The sequence below is a fragment of the Oncorhynchus tshawytscha genome, linkage group LG09, assembly GCF_018296145.1.
Source record: "Oncorhynchus tshawytscha isolate Ot180627B linkage group LG09, Otsh_v2.0, whole genome shotgun sequence".
NCBI classification, from domain to species: Eukaryota; Metazoa; Chordata; class Actinopteri; order Salmoniformes; family Salmonidae; genus Oncorhynchus; species Oncorhynchus tshawytscha.
In genome coordinates, this window is record NC_056437.1 from 83,758,592 (window position 1) to 83,785,986 (window position 27,395).

Below are 27,395 nucleotides of genomic sequence, written 5' to 3' on the forward strand. Positions count from 1 at the left end.
GTCAGTGAAATGCTGATTAATGTCTTGCTCGAGCTGTGTACGCAACTAGTGCTCACAGGCTGTGTATTGGAAGAGATTTCTGAATGTTTTTCGCCCAGCATACACCCCTCCAACCAGACATGCTTTATCTACTCATTTGCTGGATGCAGAGATCAGAGTTCAAGTGAAGGTCAAGCAAATCATAGAGAAAGCACACTATTTCAATCATCTCTGATGGGTGGTTGAATGTTCGAGGGCAAGGAATAATTAACTACATCTCCATCCCTCAACCAGTATTCTACAAGAGCACAGACACAAGGGACAACAAACACACCGTTATCTACATTGCAGATGAGCTGAAGGCAGTCATCAATGACCTTGGACCACAGAAGGTATTTGCACTGGTGACAGACAATGCTGCGAACATGAAGGCTGCTTGGTCTAAAGTGGAGAGTTCTACCCTCACATCACACCCATTGGCTGTGCTGCTCATGCATTGAATCTGCTCCTCAAAGACATCATAGCACTGAAAACAATGGATACACACTACAAGAGAGCCAAAGAAATGGTTAGGTATGTGAAGGGTCATCAAGTTATAGCAGCAATCTACCTCACCAAGTAAAGTGAGAAGAATAAGAGCACCACATTGAAGCTGCCCAACATGTCATCATGTTTGACAGTCTCCTGGAGGGGAAGGAGTTTCTCCAAGAGTATATCACAGTCTGCCGATATAGACAGACCCTTCAAGAGGATCCTCCTGGGTAATGTATTTTGGGAGAAAGTGGTAAGCAGCCTGAAACCTAAAACAGTAGCCATTGCACAGATTGAGGGAGACAATGCCATCCTGTCTGATGTTCAGACTCTACTTGCAGATGTAAGAGAAGAAATCCGTACTGCCCTGCCCACTTCACTGTTGCTCCAAGCAGAGGAAACTGCAGTTCTGAAATACATCAGAAAGCGAAGGCTTCTGCCTGAAGCCCATACACACCACCGCATACATTGGACCCCAAGTATGCCGGCAAGAGCATCCTGTCGGGTGCAGAGATCAACACGGCCTATGGTGTCATCACTACCGTGTCTCGCCACCTTGGCCTTGATGAGGGTTATTTGCAGTCTGGCGAACTTCCAAGCAAGGGCTTTGGCATGGAGAAGCAATATGGCAGTCATGCCAACATATCTCATCAGCCACCTGGTGGAAAGGACTTTGTGGGTATGAGGCTCTTTCCCCTGTTGCCTCCATCATCCCCAAAATCCCACCAACATCAGCCGCCTCAGAGCGCAACTGGTCCTTGTTTGGGAACACACACCAAAGCACGCAACAGGCTGACCAATACAAGGGTTGAAAAAAAAAGGCAAATTTGAGGCTTTTTGAGCCTGACACCAAGTCATCCTCAACAAGGTTGGAAAGTGACAGTGAAGATGAGGCCTCAGATTCTGATGTTCAAGAGGTGGACATTGAGGAGATCCAGGGAGAAGACAGAGAAGCCTGAGAGGAAGACCAAAGCTTTAGTTTCTAGACTATCATTTTACAGATGTATGATGAAAAAGTTGTTTGGGAGATACGATGGATCATTGGAGATCATTCAATATTCCCTTTCTTTTGTTGTTCAGTGAAATCATCCCATGTGAAGTCATTTAAAGTTCAATTTATTGAATAAAATTCTCTATTGGAAGGATTTAAACATTTGCTATTATGTCTACTTACGGTAAGGTAAAGGGTTTATGTTTTTGTCTCCATATGATATGGTAAATATATCCAAAGCAAAAACAACATTTAAATGGCATTAATATTAATTTGCATAGATATCCGTTAATTACCATATAGTCCCGTTAATTCCCACAGAAAGTTTCCACCTCTGAATATTCCCCAAAATGTGCAACCCTACTCAGCACTAAAAAAGTAAATGTAAACAAACACTGTACACACTCATAACATTAAAGCTATATCGATATCATGGTTGGTCAATTCTTGCATCCATAGTTCCATCTATACATTTGAGAGTGGTTACATTTCTCCAGCTCCATCCCTCAGCTTTTTACCAAAACAGTGGCCGGGATGACATTTTATGGTTTCAACTGCTGATTGCCACTAAATTAAAAATGCCAGTTTCACAGACGAATTTAAAGCCTAGCCTTAGACTAAAAGCATGTTCAATGGAGATGCTCTGTATGTGGTGCTCACCTTGGGGCTGTCCCCTCCGGAGGCCTCCTTGTCGTTCTCTGACTGGGAGTTGTCGTTTATGAGCTGTAGCTCTGCAGAGCTAACGATGCGGCCCATCCTGTAGCCGGACAAGCCCGCTCCCCTGGGACTGGAGGGGCACGAGTTGGCAGCACTGTGGGGAAGAAGAGGACCAGGCTGTTAGTCACCAAGTCTCTGTCAGCATGATGACAAACACAGTACATATCAAATTATCTGACTAAGAATAATGCAATACTTTTAGGCTACAAACAAAACTGCATAATTGATCCACTGATGACCTCAGTTCCTTTTTTAGAAATCAAGCAATGGTTTACAATTAGCCAAGCTATTCTGAGGAATAGGGGGCCCCACTAAAATAAATATCTTGGCTCAGCTTATCTGTACCCTTTCCTGCAGTAGCCTGCAGTCAGACTGGTACACACCACCTATGCAAATACTCACATTATCTAACCCATACTGAAAGGAGATCAAAACCGTTTCATGAGGCATTAAGTTGAGTTAAAACAGCAGAAAAAGCTTAAGGATTTGTCATTAGCTGAAGCAAACATGAATCATCTGGAGATAACACTGATGATTGGTTAGAATCAAATGAAAACTTCAATATTATTTTTTCCATTCTTCAATGTATCTGGAGCAGTTCCATCATCAGTGCAATGCGCCGTAGCTGATTGGCAGATGTGCTAGTAGAAATTCATGGGTGATTCGCACTAGAGGTCGACCAATTAATCGTAATGGCAAATTAATTGGGGCCAATTTCAAGTGTTCATAATAATCGGTAATCGGCATTTTTGGACGCCGATTATATTGCAATCCACGAGGAGACTGCATGGCAGGCTGACCACCTGTTACGCGAGTGCAGGCAGCAAGGATCCATGGTAAGTTGCTAGCTAGTATTAAACTTATCTTAATAAAAATAAAAGAAATCTTAACATAATCACTAGCTAACTACACATGGTTGATGATATTACTAGTTTAACTAGCTTGTCCTGTGTTACATATAATCAATGCGGTGCCTTGTCACTTCCGTGTCACTTCTCTTGCGTTCAGTGGAAGCAGAGTCAGGGTATATGCAGCAGTTTGGGACACATGGGGGGAAAGTTCTTAATGTTTAAACAGCAATTTTTATCATTGGTTTTCCGTTAAAACGATAGGAAGAAACTAATTCCACATGAATTCACAATTCAGCTGCTAAAACCATTTTGGGTCTCACGGTGTGCCCCTTTCAGATGGTTAAGCACTGCACCTGTACTACCATTACTGTACTTCAATTCCACCTCGCAAAATGTGCATTTCCTTCATTCACTTCTCAAAGTATTGCCATACAGGGCTTCAGTGCTGTCTCTTGCCTTTCTCTGCCATTTATCCAACTGTTAACGATGATGACGCAGTGGTGGACAGTTGCCTCCAAAATAATTGACTCAGACTTGCACGTCAACTTCCCATTTCTGGAGTTAAGATTCAATTCCGCTAGGAATTTTGGAATGGAGGAGCCTGATTAACAACTGAGCACAATTAACAATATTTGAGAAATTAAAACTAGAATCCTTCAAATGTTCCAGGCGCTCCTAAACAAATTGGCCAGGTCGCACAGAAAAATATTTAGGTGTATATGCGCACTGTAGAGCCCTGGATTAGTTACCATACTTCAGAGAACAGAATCACTTGCATCTTTCATAGCGAGTTAGCGAGGGACGGAGAGAGAGAGGGGAGGAGCACAGTATAGGCAGGTCGGCCACCAGGCAGAAAGAGGACTGAGAACAGCTGAGAAGTTGAGCCAAGCACTTCAACACTCTTAGATGTTGCGGATATTTACCCACTATGCAGTTTACTTTCTGCAGCGAAGTCATATCGTTGAGTCAACCTTTACACAACTTTCCCCAGGCCTATATAGCCTATCGTCTAGTTTGGCAAAAACACAAAATATGTTGTGTGATAACGGCAATGTGAATTTAAAAATGTTTCCTAATGTTAAGGATCCCAATTTCCATTTAAACGTTCACACCCCTAGTGTTGATTTAGTTATTGTTGGCTAAATTAACAACCTATTTTTCCTGTCTAAAACTACTACCATAATGAAATGCACTGGAAAAAACTATAACTATTACAAATTAATTATCATTTTAGTCTACGAAAATGTGAAGAGGAGAATTCCACGTACATTCGTCTCACATTTCATTTGACATGATGCTCCTTTTCAACTGTTTTGCATGCATGCGTGTAGAATATTTCATTCAATCCTCTCATTACATATTTGAGCTGCACGGTCTGATTGAGTTGATCTGCCAGGCTCTCCCACACAGTTCCCAGGTCGTCACTTCAGCCACTCGTTCAATCTTTTAAACTGATGCGAAGCCAGGACAGTAGGCTTGTGCGGTATACAGATTTTCAATTCGCCATACAGTCCTTCTCTCGTTCTAGAATTTACGGTATTACCAGCATAGCACACAAGAGGGCACTACAAACAAGAAAATTCAACTGGGCTTCTTACCAGAATGCTAACAAAAATTAGCAAACTAATTGCGAAATGCCAACGAGCAAAACAAACTAATTACAAAGACCAGAAAATACAGCTCATAAATTTAAACAAAAGTAGCTACCGAATGTGATTTTTGATCTGTATGGACATTTACAAGTGAAAGCGAACGAGAGAAACTGTGCAAATGAACAAAGTTGGGATGCATGCTTTCCAAAGGAAGAGAAGCATGTGCACATGGCCCAGATTAAAAAAAAAAAAAAAACTTAAAAAAAAAAAAACACTAGTAGAAAACACAGGGGTAAAATGGCAGCTGTACAGACCTCATCTAGCGTTCTGACTTCTGTCCGAAAGCCATTAGATAGATATGATAAGATATGATGTGATGAGATATGATGGCTTCATCGCCTCATGTGCGCCGCACAACAGAGACTCGCCAATCGATATAGAATGCTGTGGACTCACCACATGGCTTTCTCCAATTGTGCTGCTTACAAACAAACACATGACTGGCTCAACTGTTCTGGGGAACTACGGTAAGCTTCATTACGTAAAATAATGTTTTGAAAAATCCTCCCGTGGCTTCTTCCAAATACCCCGTTATACAGTATACCACCCAAGCCTACAGGACACTTGACTTGTAACTAACCTTTCCTATGGAAAAAACAAATGCTATTTGTTGAATATTAGTAGTACAGTAATACTCCTGGCATTTTTGTAAAGCTCAATTTCCCCCCTTTTCAAGGAATGTGCAGGTAGCCCAAATATTCATAATTTAAAACGGGGAAAAATGCACTTACTATATGACCTAAATGGCTGTGACTTAAAATAGACAAACTGCCCAGAGTTTTAGTAGACTAATAATAACTAACAAAGGATGAAATTACTAAAATGTGACTGAGAATAAAAGGTATTCAAACTAAAACAGCTGTCAAAATTAACATTGCTAGGAGCTATGTATTTTCAGTCAACACACACAGCAGCTAAGTGAAGATTGCCAATGGCTACACACATACTAGGCTTAACAAGTACACACAATAAAGCTGTGTTGGACAGATTGTGGGTTAGGAGGTGACCTAAGCTGCAAGCCGAGCCTGGTTCACAGCTTCCCCTAGAGTTCAATAAACTAAGGATTAGCCGCCAGGCCAGTATGATAAGTTATCTCAAGGTTAACTGAGGCCCAGGCCTACAGTTACTGTACCTGATGGTGCCGGTGGGTGAGGGCAGGGGGCTTATGAGGTGGGCGATGTTGTCTGGAATGTTTATGGTGAGTGGAGAGATGTGGACTGGTTTTACTGGAGACTCAGGCGCCTCACGCTTCTCCCTCTTTCCACTGGACAGGGCTGTGAATGTGATCTTGATATTTGTGCTGGGAAACCTGAAAGTGCACCTGCAGAGAAAGAGAAAAAGGTTAAAATTCACCTACCACACAATGTAATGCAACCTTCCAGTCTGTGGCCTCTGAGCATCCACACACTACATGTTAATGTTTTTAAATGTATGTCAACTGTAAAAAGCATTTTGTATGTAATCTCTTTTTCGTTATACACTACATTATATGGACACCTGCTCATCGAACATCTTATTCCAAAATCATGAACATTAATATGGAGTTGGTTCCCCTTTTGCTGCTATAACCTGTTTGGGATAGGGGGCAGTATTTTTACGGTCGGATGAAAACCGTTCCCAGAGTAAACTGCTACTCGGGCCCTGAAGCTAATATATGCATATTATTAGTAGATTTGGATAGGAAACACTGAAACTGTTTGAATGATGTCTGTGAGGATAACATAACTCATATGGCAGGTGAAAATCTGAGAAAGATTTACCACTTTCTGGTTGGATTTAAAGTATTTCAAGTCATTGCCTTTCGAATAGAAAGTGCAATCCTTCCTAAGGATTCCACTAGATGTCAACAGTCTTTAGAACCTTGTTTCAGGCTTCTACTATGAAGGGGGAGCGAATAAGAGCTGTTTGAATCAGGTGTCTGGCAGAATGCCTTGAGCTACGTCACGCACGTGGCCGTGAGAGCGAGCTGTGTTCCTTTTCATTTCTAAAGACAAAGGAATTGTCCGGTTGGAATATTATTGAAGATTTATTATAAAAACATCCTAAAGATTGATTCTATACATCGCTTGACTTGTTTCTACGAACTGTAATATAACCGTTTTGACTTTGTCTGGACTTGCCGCGCCTTGTGAATTTCGATTGGTGAACTAAAGGCGCAAAAAAAAGGAGGTATTTGGACATAAAGATGAACTTTATCAAACAAAACAAACATTTATTGTGGAACTGGAAGTGCATTCTGATGAAGATCATCAAAGGTAAGTGAATATTTATAACACTATTTGTGACTCCACAACATGGCAGGTATCTGTATGGCTTGTTTTTGTGGCTGAGCGCTGTACTCAGATTATTGCATGTTGTGCTTTTTCCGTAAAGCTTTTTTAAATTTTTAAAATCTGACACAGCGGTTGCATCAACCTCCCTAGGATATGTGGGACGGTCAAAAGCCAGGGAAAATGCAGAGCGCCAAATTCAAATAAATTACTATAAAAATCAAACTTACATTAAATCACACATGCAAGATAGCAAATTAAAGCTACACTTGTTGTGAATCCAGCCAACATGTTAGATTTCAAAAAGGCTTTTTGGCGAAAGCAAACAATTCTATTATGTGAGGATAGCACCTCCGTAAACAAAGAGAAACCATATTTCAACCCTGCTGGCGCGACACAAAACACATAAAAAATATAATTCACGCCTTACCTTTGACGCGCTTCTTTTGTTGGCACTCCAATATGTCCCATAAACATCACAAATGGTCCTTTTGTTCAATTAATTCCGTTGATATATATCCAAAATGTCCATTTATTTGGCACGTTTGATCCAGAAAATCCCCGGTTCCAACTTGCTCAATGTGACTACAAAATATCTCAAAAGTTACCTGTAAACTTTGCCAAAACATATCAAACTACTTTTGTAACACAACTTTAGGTATTTTTTAACATAAATAATGGATAAGATTGAAGACGGGATGATCTGTGTTCAATACAGGAAGAAAACAAACTGAAGCATGCTTTCTGGTCATGCGACTAACAGTACACTTCAAGTGACCCTCGTTCAAGATGGCCGTACTTCTTCATTACACAAAGGAATAACCTCAACCAATTTCTAAAGACTGTTGACATCCAGTGGAAGCAATAGGAACTGCAGTTGAATTTGGGCATGCATTTCATCCGGACGTGAAAATACTGCCCCCAAGACGTATATGCATAACACTTGTATATTTTATTAAAGTTTATGATGAGTATTTCTGTAAATTGCTGTGGCTCTCTGCAAATTTGACAGATGTTTGAGGCACAACATTACTGAACATAATGCGCCAATGTAAACAGATTTTTGGATATAAATATGAACTTTATCAAACAAAACATACATGTATTGTGTAACATTAAGTCCTATGAGTGCCATCTGATGAAGAGCAAAGGTTAGTGATTAATTTTCTCTCTATTTGTGCTTTTTTTTTTGACTCCTCTCTTTGGCTGGAAAATGGCTGTGTTTTTTTGTGACTAGACGCTGACCTAACAATCGTATGGTGTGCTTTCCCTGTAAAGCATTTTTGAAATCAGACACGGTGACTAGATTAACAAGTTCAGCTTTAATTTGGTATATTGCACTTGTGAATGTATGAAAGTTAAATTTTTCTAAAAAATATTTTTGAATTTCACACTGCCATTTTAGCAGATGATGTCGAGGGGTTCCGCTAGCTAGCCTTAAGATGATAACAGCCTCCACTCTTCGTGGAAAGCCTTCCCATAGATGTTGGAACATTGCTGCGGGGACTTGCTTCTATTGAGCCACAAAAGTATTACTGAGGTCGGGCACTGATGTTGGGCGATTAGGCCTGGCTCGCAGTCGGCGTTTCAATTCATCCCAAAGGTGTTTGATGTGGTTGAGGTCAGGGTTCTGTAAAGGCCAGTCAAGTTCTTCCACATCGATCGACAAATCATTTCTATATGGACCTCGCATTGTGCATGGGAGCATTATCATGCTGAAACAGGAAAGGGCCTTCCTCAAACTCTTGCCACAAAGATGGAAGCACAGAAGTCTAGAATGTCATTGTATGCTGTAACGTTAAGATCTCCCTTCACTGGAACTAAGGGGCCTAGCCCGAACCATGAATAACAGCCCAAGACCATTATTCCTCCACCAAAGTTTAAAGTTGGCACTATGCATTAGGGCAGGTAGTGTTCTCCTGGCATCAACCAAACCCAGATTTGTTCGCCGGACTGCCAAATGGTGAGGTGTGATTCATCACTCCAGAGAACAAGTTTCCACTGCTCCAGAGTACAATGGCGGCGAGCTTCACTCCAGCCGACACTTGGCATTGGGAATGGTGATCTTAGGCTTGTGTAAGGCTGCTCGGTCATGGAAACACATTTTATGAAGCTCCTGACAAACAGTTATTGTGCTGACGTTGCTTCGAGGCTCAGGCTAAATTCAGTGTGAATTCCTAGAATGGAGGAGATGCCCATATACACCAAGGTTCAATCAGTGCAGGATCAGGATCCATCACCACACCCCAAAGAGAGATGGAGGCCCAGAATGTTATGCCAGCACTGCTTCCTTTTGGTCCGGATGCCAGGTGCTGCAGCACTTGTTGCCAAGCCCCAACAGAGCTGGCATAGAGCACATTGAGAGAACAGTGTCCCTGACACCCAAGTCTCAAATTAGCATTGCTACTCAGAGGGTGAAAAACTGCTGGGAACCAGCCTGGTGAAGCCAGACACTTCAATTATGCATATGCACTCCAACACCCTTTCAGGACCAATGTAACACCCCTGTCAACAAAAAGCATGGGAAACTAAATTATTTGATGAAATAGGGGGATGTTGATGACCTCATTATGCAGACCACACATAGCTAGTGTCTAGTGGGAAAACATGTTTTTTCAAAACTAGTTACCAGCATGGTACAGGGATGCAAACTGGTGAGGGCCCAAAAAGGTGACACTTTTTTTTGCACTGAAATATGCAAAAGATCCCTGCTAGGGGGAAATGCAGGTTTTAACTAATTAAACAAAGAATATGATCTACATGATCAGTCTCAGTATAAAATAAAGTGGTTAATGTGAACCTAACTCACAGCTAAAAAAATGTAAAGAAAGCAATCCAATATTATTTGTTGCCTAGACTTTACTACAAATGACACTCAAGTTGAGAAAAACAACAATACACTAATATTGCAGTTAGCCATAACAGCCTTTATAATAGAACACTTGTGACCACACACACACATTGCACCTGGGAAAAGTACATTTTGAAGTAGAAATAGAATGAAACAGGCATTCTGTTTTTGCTCTATTATAGTGGTCACTATAGACATCGATCAAGTGCACAAGGCTACATGTGTGCAAAAATAACAGTCACTGAGTTAAGTTATTATCCCCCTCACACGTGTTGCTGTCAAGTTCAACACAACAAAAACAATATCTTTGGGCTGCACTGCACATTATTACATTGTACACTGCCTGTGGACATCTGTTCTACAATGTGCCAGCAAAAGTGAGAAGGAGGGAAAGTGTGGTGTTCCTTTCATCTCTACAGTGGTATCCAGCTTAAGCCAGGCCCAGCTCCACAACCTGAATGTACTTGTTTAACAAGCAACGCCTCATTTTCACCTAATTCTCTCATTCTGAAAATTAACCACATACTGTAGAGGGAAAACATTAGTTAACAGATCGTGGTTAGTTCTTTAGCTAGTTAACATTTCACACAGATTGCCAGGTTCCAGTAAGCAACTAACGCGTTATAATTTGAGGAACGGCAAGGAGTCGTACACCAGTTAATACTATAGAGAAGTGGTTAGGTTACTAACGTTAGCTCATTCGATATTGTAACGTTAGCTGTCTACTTTATTAGCAAGCTAATTTTCACACCGTAAACTCAATTATTTGATCAGATAAGTTGGCTAATGTTTCGCAACATTTCTCTGGCTAGCTAACTGAGAATTCAATCCAGCAAGCAAGATACTTAACAATGCTAATACCAGTTCCACACGTTCTCCCTCACCACAAACTTTCCAAATGCCATTAGTTTTTCAGTTACAGCTCATGAAGTACGCTTCATCACGTTCTCACCGCTGTCTCCATGGTCAGGCTTCTCATCTAACGTTACCTCTTCGTTATCGTTCAGGGGATGCGCTGCTGTAACAGGCAAGCTCCCTTTCCAGAGCGCTCACTGATGCTGTAACTACTAAGTTGGTTATCTTCAGTCGCGTGCTGCGCTGCATTCTGTTATGTAAACGATTGGCTGAGGCTTGGATACAGCCAGTATTGCTCCAAACTTGCATCACTCGTTCCCTTACAGCCAGTAGTGATCCACCCCCCGCCAAACATTTATCATTGGATCTATACGAATCACGTAGGTCACCTAATTTGGATTCAAAACTGCAAATTTTGCCAGGTGACTAGTTTGCATCCCTGGTGGTAGAGGCAGGTAGCAATATTCAATAGGTCTAATGATGCCTTTGGATCGTTCAAACTTAAAAAGCACAAGAGAGATTTGACACCCACCATCTCAGATTGTTCTGAAATCATTTCTGTTAGATAAGATTAGTATTCATGCAACATTGAGCTAATCGATTGAACCCAACTGGCCATTTTAATTTAGAGGATTCATATAATATTCAATAAATATAGCACCTAAGATTTGACTTGGATCAAACTTTTTTCTAACAATGAGTTAGACATGAGGAATCCAAAGAAATGGTGTAAAGCCACCAAGGACCCCCCACAACACAGATCCCACTCAACAACGGGTATACAGTATTCGTTCTCCGTGGAGTAAGGGGCTGAGGATCAGCATACTGTTTCTTCATCCTATTGGCCTTTTTGGGCGCCGATTACATTGCAATCCACGAGGATGCGTGGCAGGCTAACCACATGTTACGCGAGTGCAGCATCAAAAGGACCTTGTGGCTGCAAGGATCCAAGGTAAGTTTCTAGCTAGCATTAAACTTATCTTAGAAAAAAAACAATCTTCACAATCACTAGTTAACCTGGTAATATAATAAACCATGTGTAGTTAACTAGCTTGCTCTGCGTTGCATATAATCAATGCGGTGCCTGTAAATTTATCATCAAATCACAGCCTACTTCAACTTGATAATGTAACAAAAGTGCATTCACAGAAAAAAGCACAATCGTTGCAATAACGTACTTAACCATCAATGCCTTTCTTAAAATCAATACACAAGTATTTATATATTTTTTAAACTTGCATATATAGTGAAAATAAATTCATGTTTAGCAGGCAATATTAACTAGGGAAATTGTGTCACTTCTCTTGCGTTCACTGCAAGCGAGTCAGGGTATATGCAGCAGTTTGGGCCGGCTGGTTCTTTGCGAACTGTTGAAAGTCCATTTATTCCTAACAAAGACAGTAATTACTTTGCCAGAATTGTACATAATTATGACATACATTGAAGGTTGTGCAATGTAACAGTAATATTTAGACTTAGGGTTGCCACACATTCAATAAAATACAGACCTCTAGTTCAGAGAAATGAGTCATTGAAGTTGTTTGGTTTATGTGCCATCTTACATCCTGATATTACTTGGTTCTGACCACTGATGGTGTTGTTCCTGCTATCGAAGGGAAAATCACCCAATACCAAGAACAGCACCATCAACATTGTACTCAGCAGCACACTCACATGGCAACCATCAGGGTTTCTTTGATACAGGAATGCTGAGCTCTGAGACATCACATTCCTCACAGAGAGCTGTGTGTGACCAAAGGCAACACACATTACTTTTACAATGTTGGGTTTGTGTGTTGGGGGCTCACTGATCCTGTCAGTCAGGCACATACAAACAAACAGAATGTATTTTGACACCAGACCCCCAATCTCTGCTACCTGAGGTAAAGAATTCCACTAGACCACAAAACCCAGCCCCCTACCAGACAATTAATGTTATTATATAGGTCTACCATCTGCTTCAATCAATTCATACTTAAATGTTTTCAACAACAAAAGAAGCTTGGTTAAGAGGATAAGCTTGTATGGAAATCCCAAATCATTTTGCAAAGAGCTGGGTTTTCCCACAGCCTCAATGAATTTTAACATTCAGGCTCCTTTGCCAATTTCCCTCCTTGCTCAATGAGACCAAACATTTTTTTTTTAAGCAAATGCACAGTTGCTATGTTATGCCAGGAGGTAGAACACAATGGACCCTCAAAAGATCAAAAAGTATCCAAGCTCAGGGCAGCAGAGACAAGAAGTCGTCTCCATTAATTTCACTTTTTTTGCCCAAAATAATCATCATCCCTGCAGATTATCCTAAAAACACAACATCCCAATGACACAAAACAATTAGCATCAAAATAATATAACTGCTTTACACTGATTCAGTTAGAATGTAAGCAGTCATGACAAGACTATGCCATGGAGTAATTATGTGGGCGTGGGAGAGCAACAACATTGAGGGCTGGGCAGCAGTGACTGCTTCATTCTGGCAACTTGTGTCATTCTGTTGGAATCCAGGGGACATAAAGAACCCCAGTCCAGAGCTCTCCAAGCCAAGACTGTCTGTCCACTTCCCTGATCATTCTTTGCCTTAGGTAGGGTAAAGCTAAAGCTCAATTCGAAAATAAGGATATCACAAGGTTTTCTTGAAGCTGTAGATGTGAGCGTATAAAAATACACCCCTGATTTAAATCTCTTTAGTCACATCAACCTGATCGATATGGGAATTTGAGCCCACTGTTTCTTAGTTAGGAATCAACATCTCTTCAGTCTAAACATACTTCCGGCGCCGACAGAGATGGCCGCCTCGCTTCGCGTTCCTAGGAAACTATGCAGTATTTTGTTTTTATTACTGCATTGTCGGAACTAGAAGTACAAGCATTTCGCTACACTCGCATTAACATCTGCTAACCATGTGTATGTGACAAATACATTTGATTTGAAGTGCTGTGATACAGTGAATGAATGGGTAAGAAGACTGGGTGGTCAGTTATAGGGGCAATGAGCAGTTGCTACATCAATTTCTGGAAGTATAAATTAATTATATGTAGCTCACTGATTCTTGAATAATATAACTTGTCTCATGTTGTACCCCATCACAACCCAAAATATAAACATGTTTTACTCCAATGTTTGTCAAAGTAAGTATAACTCTAACCCAAACAAACACTATATAGGGTGCATTTGTAAATTTACTCTGGCTTTCTATGCCGATTTCAGAGCACGCTCGTCTGAGTGTAACAGAGTGCAGAATAACTAATGAATTTACAAACAGTGCAACACCAGTTGAAAATGACCTGTCAGTAAACATTGGCAAAAAACATATTTAAATTGTTGCCAGCAGCACAGTTACAGGCACGGACCCTACTCCTCGGGCAGAGCGTCCAGTGTGCGCTGACAACGCTCTGAACTTGTGCGCACTCTGGCACTCCATACAAACACACCCATAGCCTCAAAACATGTTTAAAACTATAATTTTGGATGGTCCTTACATCCATAGGTCTATATATGAATTTGAGTGTGGTTACATTTCTCCAGCGCCATCCTTTAGCTTTTTACCGAAACAGGGTTGGGGAGACGGCTTTATTATTGTTTCTACTGCTGACTGCGGCTTTAATAACGCAGCTTTGTTTGTTTGTCACTGAGGCAACTGACCAATCAATGAACGAGCCCCAGCAGCCCACTAAATTTTGTTGTGAATTATGCATCAAATATTAACATTCAAAAGTGGATTATGGCACAATAGTGACTTTTCCTAATTAAATACAGTGTTGTCTTCAGATGTAATGGTTGAGTTGGATTGGAGTGTATGTTGCAAGTTTCTTGCAAGTTTCTTTAGAATAGAATTAGGCAAATCTACAAAACAACCTGGGAATTTGGCATAGAAATAGAATCTCATTTTAGTATTATGGAATTCAAATCGGTCTATGAGAATAAAGTAATGTTACCGTGATGGCAAGAGGACAATAATGGTCAGTGAATATTTTGAGGAGACTATTTCTTATGTATTGTAACGTTAGCATTGGCCTTTGTGACCTGCCATTATAATTTTGTGAATGGAGCAAACTGAACCAAAACATTATCATTCCGAGTTGTGCAAAGCTGACCCGTATCAGAAATGTTCAATTGAGTGATGGCCTAGTGATGCACATCACACGTTATAAAGATACAGGCCTACAAGCAACGTAGCCATTCACAAACTTAAATATAAACAAAACATCGATCATATCCACCTGACTAACAAAACACTTGCACAGAACTATATGACATTGTTTACCTGTATGACCAAGTACACAGCTAGCTAGTTACAATAATAACCCACTATGTGATAGCAATTCAACTGAAAGCTGGCCGACAGACAGTGTGCTGTAAAATCAAGTTCGAATATCGCTAACTACATTTGTCTGTCTTAATTCAGAAGATCATTTATAACAATGGGAGGGCAGTTCATAACATGTAGCTACTAGTATCTGACAAACACTGTTTAGCTGGCGTTAATTAGCTAGCAAAGATGAACCTACATGGCAAACACCACCCCTTAGTCTTGCTGCAACAGCAAGTGCTTTGTGGTAATTCAAAACAAAGATAAGATAGCTAGCTAGTTATTCTAAACACAGATACATGGTGAACTTACATTCGTGGTAGTTGTAGAGGAGGGGCACCCCGTCTGAGGAACACTCCATCCACGAACACCCCATTTTTGCCGAGGCATCGCAAGTAGAAGTCTCCACCACCAGTGCTATCGTCACTAACAGTGAATATTTCGAGATGTCTTCGAGAAATAAAACTGGAATGACCCATGCTCACATCCACGGAGCCCTGAGACGAGTTCCTACCGATAGTCACCGAGCGCTTTTTCATCAAGTATTCGAATTCACGGCCCTCAAGCCGGGCAACCGGCCCAGACGACCCGCTTAACACCGCCATTTTACAGGATAAATGGTGTATTTGACAAATGCTTATAAAAAGAAACACCGGTATGGAGATGACCGTGTATGTATTTTAAATGCCGTCGCAAATGGTCGAATCTAAAAATAAAAAAAAGGGGGGCATCAAATTTAACACAAAAAATTAAGGGAACGTGCCAGACCAGGGATAGCGGCTCCAACCCAACGCCGCGACACAGAGAGAAAGGATAGGAGAAGGCTCCAACCAAACAACACAACATGTGGATATACCCCGATTGACAATCCAATAACCCAATAAAAAATGAACAGGCAGTTGACGCTACAAAGAGAAGACCAATCAGGCACAAGAAACAGCTGATCATTGACTCAAGGTTGGTTGAACTGTAGCGTAAGCGCATTGTGTTGTCAATAATTACCACATACAGAAAGTCAAAATTGGCTATATCTTAAAAATTCATGAAAACGAAAATTTGATTTTTGGTCTTAATTTAAGGTTACGGTTAGGCATACGGTTAACAGTGTGGTTAGGTTTAAAATCACATTAAAAAAAGATATTGTACAAATAGGCGGGGCTTATGACTTTGTGGCTGTGGTATGTAGTGACGACCCGTATTATGGCGAGATGTAAGTCTCCGCACTATCGTTAAAAAATAAAATAAATAAAACGATGCCATTGACAAGATGATAACGATTTGTTATTTTTGTTACCATAGAAATGTATTATTCGTAAAACATTTATGTTGATGATGACGTTGTGATTTTGCACTGCATGTTTACATATTCAAAGCAACATGTCCCATATAACCGACATGATGAACAAGCTTGACATTTTTGATGAACACATTGCCAATCGGAAGAATGGCTGTTATAGGCCGAGAATAAAGACTGAGACAATTTCCACAATAGTTACCATCCAACGCCTATACATGATGATCCACCACCAGGACTTACTACGGATTCCATGCCTGGTATTGGATAGGACACCGTTTGCAGCAGCTTTCCGGTTTGTGTTATGGTACCCAGAATGCCCTGAGACCCCTCTCGTAAATTATAGAGGTCATAGTAGTCTAAGAGCTTTAACATCATTTTAGAAACATTAATTACGAAAAGACAATATATAATTTCGACCCAACCACCAGGTACGGAGACTGGACCGAATACTCGTTTATTTTACTGCAATTAACCAACGTCTTTTGGGACTCGCTGTGGCCTTGCAGCATGGAAACATGTGCGTTTCACGATGACGTCACCAATTGGAATCAATGCCCCTCCCAGTCCAGGGTTGTTTGTAAACAGGATGGTGGTGGAGGGGAGGGTGGAGACATCAACACCTCTTTGCAAGAAGACCATGATCACACCTCTAGTGGCATTAATTTGAACAGGGTATGCCAGTGTGGCTTTGGATTGCATATCTACCTTGTCCTTCACCAGTCCAAACGAGAGACAAATATATTTTTCATGAAGCATCAGCTTACATCAGAAATCATGTTTGATTTGTTAGACAACCCTACACACAATTTCTTGGCTCTTTGTACAAATTAATGGAGGGGGATAATCATTTGTTTATATATTTTTTTTAAACACTCCTGCACACTCTAGAACATGTAAAACTAGATAGAAAGTATGTAGAAATTGTAATGGATTTATATATTTTCAAATAGGCTAACTGCCTTTTTTTCTGGCCCCCGAATTGCTTTTGACAAACAAATTGGGTAAAAAAATAAATATGTGCGGCCCTCCGTTGAATTTTGAACTCCCATTGTGGCCCTGGAGCCAAAATTATTGCCCACCCCTGCTTTATACTGAATTATACCTTGTGTAACATATATCTTTCTTAACGGGCATTTTACATGATCACCTTGGAACACCATTCCTGGGGTCTATCGGAGTATCCTATAGTGGTTTTCCTTATCCCTCCTCTCCTTGTTTAAAACAGTGTCGATTTTAGCATGTAAATCTTGGTGCGGCAAACTCCCAAATGTGTTTTTAGATACAGGCCAGCAAAGCCACTACACAACACTACACTAAACAATACATTAATTGCATTATAACGGTGACAAACGGTTCCCACAAACTGTTTTCTTTTCAGCACCATGGAGTGAATCCTTACCACTGCTACACCTGGCTATCAGCAGAGACTTGTCTGGCAGCAAAACAGTTCATTCAGCCTCATTTATTGCCATTTTTAAAGACATAGCTGATATGGCTGAATTCCTTAAGCAAATGTGCTTTCTACTAACAATTAAGATATGCAAACAAAGGGACGACAAGTTGATAAGAGGCAATCCTTAATTTCTATTAAGACATGAATGAGCGAGCTAGGGTGGATGTAGTCAATATAATATAATATAAAAGTATTTGTTCAGTACTTTTGAAATGTACAGCGACAGAATTCAGAACATGGGCTGTTCTTACAGTATTCTCCCTGTACATCAAGTCAGAATCGTAGGCTAAGTTATGAGGGGGAAAGGGACCAATTTATTACAGTGAGGCACATGGGCTACTAACATCTTACAACACAACATATTTATGCAGCAGCATACAATACATTTTTGGACTCATCTTGTTGTGCTGTGCTCACTTGAACAGGAAGGTGGCGCTGCGGTCCTTGTGGGAAAATTTAGTCATCAAAGTCTGGCATTGTAGTGGAGGACCTGTTGGACTGTTTATTCTTAGTGTTTTCTTAGCACTATGGCAGGTGTTTGTAAGGGCACAGATGACATCAACTTCCAACTTCCAGTTGAGGTAGTTTAATGACACTGAATCACATAGAGCAGGAACGGCACAGCACAGTGTATGGCTTGACAATTGTGTTAACCAAGCAGGTGTGTGGTTATTTCTGAATGACACAATGGCCTTGGCTAAAACAAAGAATGCTAACTAAAGGCAATCAGAGGAAATGGCTGGAACTTATCACTTGGCTTGTGTACTTTCTCTAGTTACTTCCTTCTCCTCTGTTAGAGATTGCCCAGCATACTCTGTTCCACATTACTGGTGGGCGGAGCTACAGTTCTCCTATGTCCTACTAATATTTAGTCTTTCGTACAGGAATTATCTGGATTTATGGTGCTTTCAAGACAACTGAGAACACTGAAAAAAAAAAACAAAGTCGAATCATGACGTCAGTGATCTTCAGGTCAGAGCTCGAGAAAGAGGCCAGAGTTCCCGACTTGGAATTTTGTGTTGGATGGCCGTTCAAAACGTATCTTCCCAGTCGGAGCTTGTTTTTTCCCCCCCAGAGTTACCAGTTGTCTTGAACTCACTGAAGTCTGAGATTACCCAGTTCTGAGTTTCCAATTTTGAATGCGACATGATTGACAACATGGCCAATGTATTCAAACTTATCTGGCCCATGGTGTTCAATGTTTATCCTTTTAAGCTTGGAAACGAGACCCTTAAACCCAGACTTGGACCACTCACCCACTCCACTGAATAGCAGGCTATTAATTGCTTTGCAGTGCTTGTTGTTAGTCACTGATTCCTTCCAAACCACATATTTTTGTTGTGTAATGTTTATGTCCAATGGCCGATGAGCACCAATACATTTTATATATACTTTTTCTTCATATAACAAGGATTGAAAAGGATTTGCCGGTAGATTGTCAACGTGATTCATGATGATGACTGCTTGTATAGCTTGCTAGCTAAGATTTTGAAAGTATGATGTTGACATGATATCAGGAATCAAGGTAAGACCCAAGTGCAGACCGTGTGAAGTAACAATGTTTATTGTAACACCAGGGGCAGGCAATGACAGGTCAAGGCAGGCCGACTCAGGGTCAGACAGAGTTTAGTAATCCAGAGGTGGAGAAAGGGTACCGGACGGCAGGCAGGCTCAGGGACGGGCAGAGTGGTCAGGCTGGCGAGTACAAGGTCAGGACAAGCACAGGTCAAAAACCAGGAGGACAAGAGGCAGTGAAAAAGACAGGAGCTGACAGGACAAACGCTGGTAAGCTTGACAAACTGGCAACAGACAGACATAAAACATAGGTATAAATACACAGGGGATAATGGAGAAGACGGGTGACACTTGGAGGGGGTTGGAGACAATCACAAGGACAGGTGAAACAGATCAGGGCGTGACAAATGATCAGTCCAATCAAAGCTACAGTACATATAACGTGATTTGGTGTAATTTTATCTGTGGCCAATGACCTTGAGCCTACTTGGATGTGCACTTATTATGTAACTCTATGGCAGCACACAATGGGCTTGAATTTTCAAGCTCTCCCCGTAGATTTTGTGGTTACGTAGTGTCCCCATAAGTGACAGAAGACTGAGCCAATCACGGCGCAACTAGAGAACATTACCAACCCCTGCGCCATGTATTTTCCGCTGACTGTCACCACAGAAGCACTGAGTTAGGCTGAAACACCTACATTTTGGAGCTGCCTTACTCAAGAAAGCAAAAAAGAGACAATGTTTGAACGCGGCTTTATTAACTACATTTAAAAAATATATATATATATTTTCAGCTAAACAGGTGGGGCTCAAAACAGGTGACCTGCCCTGAGTGACGGGTCGTCACTGGTTCAGAATATAGGATACGTGGAAGCAATATGGCAGAGACCCACCCAGGGGATTTGCTTTCCCCTGTGGTTCTTCAAGATCAATGCTCTAAAGGCAAAGATAATTTGCCTCTTCCTCTCTGCTAAAGGTGAGGAATAAGGCTTAGGTCTGGTCTAAAAACAACCCCTAGCCCCATACCTTAGGCACATAATTTGTTCTTAACTGACTTGCCTGGTTAAATAAAATTTAAAAAAGTCAATGACTTATTTCCATTGACGTCCCTAAAGTGCATGGTGCAAAAACATTACATACAATAGATACAGACATAGAAACATTCTTACATACAATAGATACAGACATAGAAACATTCTTAAATACAATAGATACAGACATAGAAACATTCTTAAATACAATAGATACAGACATAAATACATTATTACATACAATAGATACAGACATAGAAACATTCTTACATACAATAGATACAGACAAAGAAACATTCTTAAATACAATAGATACAGACATAAATACATTATTACATACAATAGATACAGACAAAGAAACATTCTTAAATACAATAGATACAGACAAAGAAACATTCTTAAATACAATAGATACAGACATAAATACATTATTACATACAATAGATACAGACATAAATACATTATTACATACAATAGATACAGACAAAGAAACATTCTTAAATACAATAGATACAGACATAAATACATTATTACATACAATAGATACAGACATAGAAACATTCTTACATACAATAGATACAGACAAAGAAACATTCTTAAATACAATAGATACAGACATAAATACATTATTACATACAATAGATACAGACATAAATACATTATTACATACAATAGATACAGACATAAATACATTATTACATACAATAGATACAGACATAAATACATTATTACATACAATAGATACAGACATAAATACATTATTACATACAATAGATACAGACAAAGAAACATTCTTAAATACAATAGATACAGACATAAATACATTATTACATACAATAGATACAGACAAAGAAACATTCTTAAATACAATAGATACAGACATAAATACATTATTACATACAATAGATACAGACAAAGAAACATTCTTAAATACAATAGATACAGACATAAATACATTATTACATACAATAGATACAGACATAAATACATTATTACATACAATAGATACAGACAAAGAAACATTCTTAAATACAATAGATACAGACATAAATACATTATTACATACAATAGATACAGACATAAATACATTATTACATACAATAGATACAGACATAAATACATTATTACATACAATAGATACAGACAAAGAAACATTCTTAAATACAATAGATACAGACATAAATACATTATTACATACAATAGATACAGACAAAGAAACATTCTTAAATACAATAGATACAGACATAAATACATTATTACATACAATAGATACAGACATAAATACATTATTACATACAATAGATACAGACATAAATACATTATTACATACAATAGATACAGACATAAATACATTATTACATACAATAGATACAGACATAAATACATTATTACATACAATAGATACAGACATAAATACATTATTACATACAATAGATACAGACAAAGAAACATTCTTAAATACAATAGATACAGACATAAATACATTATTACATACAATAGATACAGACATAGAAACATTCTTACATACAATAGATACAGACAAAGAAACATTCTTAAATACAATAGATACAGACATAGAAACATTCTTAAATACAATAGATACAGACATAAATACATTATTACATACAATAGATACAGACAAAGAAACATTCTTAAATACAATAGATACAGACATAAATACATTATTACATACAATAGATACAGACATAGAAACATTCTTACATACAATAGATACAGACAAAGAAACATTCTTAAATACAATAGATACAGACATAAATACATTATTACATACAATAGATACAGACATAAATACATTGTTACATACAATAGATACAGACAAAGAAACATTATTACATACAATAGATACAGACATAGAAACATTCTTACATACAATAGATACAGACAAAGAAACATTCTTAAATACAATAGATACAGACATAAATACATTATTACATACAATAGATACAGACATAAATACATTGTTACATAGGTACAGACATTAAGATAGTTCTATTGTTCAATCATCAGCTAGCTTTGAGATTCTTTTTAAATGAAGTTACGGTCGGTATGGCTTTAAATTGTTGTGGTAGTTTGTTCCGCTCCACAGCTCCATATATAGAAAGGTACTCTTACGTATAGACTCTTACGTTTTAAACAATCAATATCAGAGGCTCTGGGTTAAGAACAATTCTTACATGCTTGTTTTGGCTGGTCTGTAGCTTATTCTTTAGATGTTTCTGGATGCTGGTGAACCATTTTGTGCATGCATAATTAAGGTGACACTGTACATGCCAGAGTGACTATAAAGTCCTTTTTAGGTCTGAGCTAGGAATGTACTTTTTTGGTTTATCTTTGTTAAAGCTTTCAGTGCCATAGTATCACCAGTCAGGTACCTATCCAATTCACACCCATGGTAGCAGACCACGAGTAGCCCCCTTTGACACTTAAACCAGGGAACCTTGATATCTTTACTCCGATGGATTCTGTTATTCCAAGATGCAGAGAAAGTCTGTTATTTTACAAATGTCTAAATTCTTTAAGAGCTACACAAGTGCCTAGGGGTAGGGGTGAGTGGTTGTTTCTGGACAGACCACCACAGAAACTATTCTTTCGAGATGCATGCACCAATAAACTATATGAATATCCAGCTACCACTGGAGGGAGGCATGCACCTTCCTCAACAATATTCACAAGATGGGAGAACCGCAGCCGAATGCTGGTCAACTGTACCAGAGGTTTACAGGAATAATGCATATCCTGGTATAATAACTGATTTGATAAATCATGTTCAGTCATTTCATAACATTATTTATGAACATGAAATGCTTTGAACCATACAGTATGAACAATGTTGATCATTACAACACGTTTATTTTTCCTATATGGATCTCTTACATGCTGGCAATATACAGTAAGCAGTGACCCTTTCAATAGATTTGGCAATCATACAATCCAAATTATTTTATATTTCATGGTACAAGAGCGAACATTTGTGAAAGGATTATTCTGTTTTGTTATGGTTCGTATGTAACAGCTTATACTTATTTGTATACAAACTGCTTCTATACCAAAGAGTGATACGCAGGTGTATTAAAAGACTGCCTCACCTGTGTGAGAATATGCTACAGTATATATTTGTGGTAGGTTGATGTACAAGACCATAATTGTAAACAATGTGTAAAACAGGCAACATAACTCTTGCCTCTCCTCTCAAACATGTCAAGGCCTCATAATATTCTGCCACTGGAGTGTGAAGTGATAATGTGCTACTGATGTTTATGACTCACACCACCATGACAACCTGAAACCGAGCATTAGCAGGAAATCCAGGGTCCCGCGAGGCTCTGAGCAGCGTGGTTTCCATACCACTGCTCCTGGGGAGAAGCTGCTCTAATGCCTCTCCTCCATTTCCCCTGGCCGGGGCCACAGCCAAATGGACTCATTAATAACACTCTCCATGAGGGCGTCAGAGGGAGATAATGCTGCCCAGAGTGCTGATTAGGGCAAGGGGAATCCCAGGGGTCGAGAAGCAGAGGATAGGCATAATGAAAACTTCCTCTCCTTAGTCAAACTTCAACTCAGAGTGAATAAAGGGAACACACATTGTATACACACATACAGCAACTAACACAAACACACATTTAATTGTTACTTGTTTGAGTTTGACTGAATCAATATTCTGAATGTTTGTATACCGTGTGTATTCTGTACTTACAATAGATGCTACTATACTGAACAAAAATATAAACGCAACATGTACCTTCCATGTTTCGTGAGCTGAAATAAAAGATCCCAGAAATGTTCCATGCGCACAAAAAGCTTATTTCGCTCAAAGTTTGTGCACACATTTGTTTATATCCCTATTAGTGAGCATTCCTCCTTTGCCAAGATAATCCATCCACCTGACAGGTGTGAAGCTGATTAAACAGCATGATCAGTAGGCCAAAGATGTATCAAGTTTTGAGGGAGCGTGCAATTGGCATGCTGACTGCAAGAATGTCCACCAGAGCTATTCCCAGATCATTTAATGTTCAATTCTCTACCATAAGCCGCCTACAAAGTAGTTTTTGAGAATTTGGCAGAACGTCCAACCGGCCTCACAACCACATGTAACCACTCCAGCCCAGGACCTCCATATCCGGCTTCTCCACCTGTGGGATTGTCTGAGACCAGCCACCCAGACAGTTGATGAAACTGAGGAGTATTTCTGTCTGTAATACAACTCTTTCTGATTGGCTTGGCTTGGCTCCCCAGTGGGTGGGCCTATGCCCTCCCAGGCCCACCCATGACTGCACCCCTGCCCAGTCATATGAAATTCATAGATTAAGGCCTTATGAATTTATTTCAATTGACTGATTTCCTTATACGAACTGTGACTCAGTAAAATCGTTGAAATGTTCCATGTTGTGTTTATATTTTTGTTCAGTATAATTTTGAGGTAATAAGTTTGACTATAACACTATTTTGTGTTCTCTGTCATGTCACATAAAGATAATTTTATGTCACTAAAAACAGTGCACACTAGGGTTGATATGTCAGTCAAACAATTCTGTAGTCTCCCTGCTTTATTCAGCTAGACTTGTCTCTGTCGCCGTCCTTTTAGAAATCCTTAGTCATTGCTGGAGAATGATATTTACTCTTTTTGTTTGTCTCTTGGTTGGGTGCGTCTACTGTCACATCCTAAAGCAGATCCTACATTGCTAGTTAGACTAGTTTCAGACAGCCTTACTACTAATACACTCCCGTATGTATTTACTTAGACAGTGAAGCTAAAACTATTCATTTGATTCTATACTCCAACATTTTGGATTAGAGATCAAATGTTTTATATGAGGCGACAGAAAATGTCACCTTTTATCTTAGTGTATCTTCATACATATCCGTTTTACCAATTAGAAATGAAAACACTTTATGTGTCTAGTCCCCCCATTAGGAGTTGTCATTAGTACTTGGACAAATTAATGTATAGCAGGGGTCGGCAACAGGCGGCCCATGTGCCAAAACCGGCCCACAAGGGATTTATTTTGCCCCCCAAAGTTTTTTGTTAAAAAAACGTGTTTAAAGTAGGAAATCTGTTTCCAATTATTCCCTCAAATAAAAAGAGAGACATATGTGATCGTGTCTCAATATAACCAAGGTATGAAATGACTGTATTTGAAAATACAATCTCTTTTTGGTCTTCCTTGTTATCAATTTGAATTTGACAAATTATTATATTTATGTTTCGCCCCCACCCCCCGCCCCCGACCGACAAAAATTGTCCCACGGCTGAATCTAGTTGTCTACCCCTGACTTATAGTGTTTTACATTTCGACAAAACTTTAGTATTTGGTCAGCTTGTGACTCTGCGAACTTGTTGGATGCAAATGCAGGTTGTTTTGGATGTGTTTCAGATAATGTTGTGCCCAATATAAATTAATGGTAAGTCATGTAATGTATTGTGTCATTTTGGAGTCACTTTTATTGTAAATAAGAATATAATATGTTTTTTAAACACTTTTACATTAATGTGGATTTGTCCAAATAGTTATGAAAAAGTGCTTTCATTTACTAAATGGTCAAACAGATATGCATGAAAATATCCTCAAATAAAAGATGACATTCTATACTGTCTCCTCATATAAAACATTTGATTAAAAAAAACTGTAGTATAAAGCCAAACTAAAAGTATTAACTTCAAAGAATAAATATGTAGGAGGGTGTACATTTAGCACTCATTTTCTTCAAATAAATCAAATAAAAATCAAATCAAATGTTATTTGTCACATACACATGGTTAGCTGATGTTAATATGAGGGTAGGGAAATGCTTGTGCTTCTAGTTCTGACAGTGCAGTAATATCTAACAAGTAATCTAACAATTCCCCAACAACTACCTAATACACACAAATCTAAAGTGGTGAATGAGAATATGTACATGTAAGTATATGGATGAGCGATGGCCGAGCGGCATAGGCAAGTAGCAGTAGATGGAATAAAATACAGTATATACATGTGATATGAGTAATGTAAGATATGTAAACATTATTAAAGTGGCATTATTTAGAGTGCATTGAATAAAGTGACTAGTGATCCATTTATTAAAGTGGCCAGTGAGTGAGTCTCAATGTAGGCAGGAGCCTCTCTGAGTTAATGATTGCTGTTTAGCAGTCTGACGGCCTTGAGATAGAAGCTGTTTTTCAGTCTCTCGGTCCCAGCTTTGATGTCCTTGTATTGACCTTGCCTTCTGGATGGTAGTGGTGTGAACAGGCAGTGGCTCGGGTGGTAGATGTCCTTGATGATCTTTTTGGCCTTCCTGTGACATTGGGTGCTGTAGTTGTCATGGAGGGCAGGTAGTTTACCCCCAGTGATGCATTGTGCAGACCACACCACCCTCTGGAGAGCCTTGCGGTTGATGGCAGTGCAGTTGCCGTACCAGGCTGTGATACAGTCCGACAAGATGCTCTCGATTGTTTATCTGTAAAGGTTTGTCAGGTTTTTGGTGACAAGCCAAATTTCTTCAGCCTCCTGAGGTTGCGCCTTCTTCACCACACTGTCTGTGAGTGGACCATTCCAGTCTGTCCGTGATGTGTATGCTGAGGAACTTAAAACTTTCCACCTTCTCCCCTGCTGTCCCTTCGATGTGCATAGGGGGTGCTCCCTCTGCTGTTTCCTGAAGTCCACGATCATCTCCTTTGTTTTGTTGACGTTGAGTGAGAGGTTGTTTTCCTGACACCACACTCCGAGTGCCCTCACCTCCTCCCTGTAGGCTGTCTCGTCATTGTTTGTAATCAAGCCCGCTACTGTTGTGTCCTCTGCAAACTTGATGATTGAGTTGGAGGCGTGCATGGCCACGCAGTCGTGGGTGAACAGGAAGTACAGGAGGGGTCTGAGCACGCACCCTTGTGGGGCACCAGTGTTGAGGGTCAGCGAAGTGGAAATGTTGTTTCCTACCTTCACCACCTGGGGGCGGCCGTCAGAAAGTCCAGGACCCAATTGCACAGGGCTGGGTTGAGACCCAGGCCCTCCAGCTTGATGATGAGCTTGGAGGGTATTCTTGGAGGGCATTCTTACATAGGTATTCCTTTTGTCCAGATGGGATAGGGCAGTGTG

The 27,395-nt window shown here is 39.7% G+C and overlaps 1 protein-coding gene across 2 annotated transcripts in view; it reads right to left on the reverse strand.

The window, feature by feature from the left end:
- LOC112258932 (forkhead box protein K2) overlaps positions 1-15,825 on the reverse strand; it is a 31,670-nt gene extending 15,845 nt beyond the window's left edge. For both annotated transcript variants that reach the window (XM_024433586.2, XM_024433585.2), the window contains exons 1-3: positions 15,319-15,825; positions 5,854-6,042; positions 2,162-2,312 (exon numbers count right to left, since the gene is read on the reverse strand). In XM_024433586.2, coding sequence (XP_024289354.2) covers positions 2,162-2,312; positions 5,854-6,042; positions 15,319-15,611 — 633 coding nt within the window. In that variant the 5' untranslated portion in view covers positions 15,612-15,825. The remainder of the gene's footprint in view (positions 1-2,161; positions 2,313-5,853; positions 6,043-15,318) is intronic.
- Positions 15,826-27,395: the final 11,570 nt, after the last annotated feature.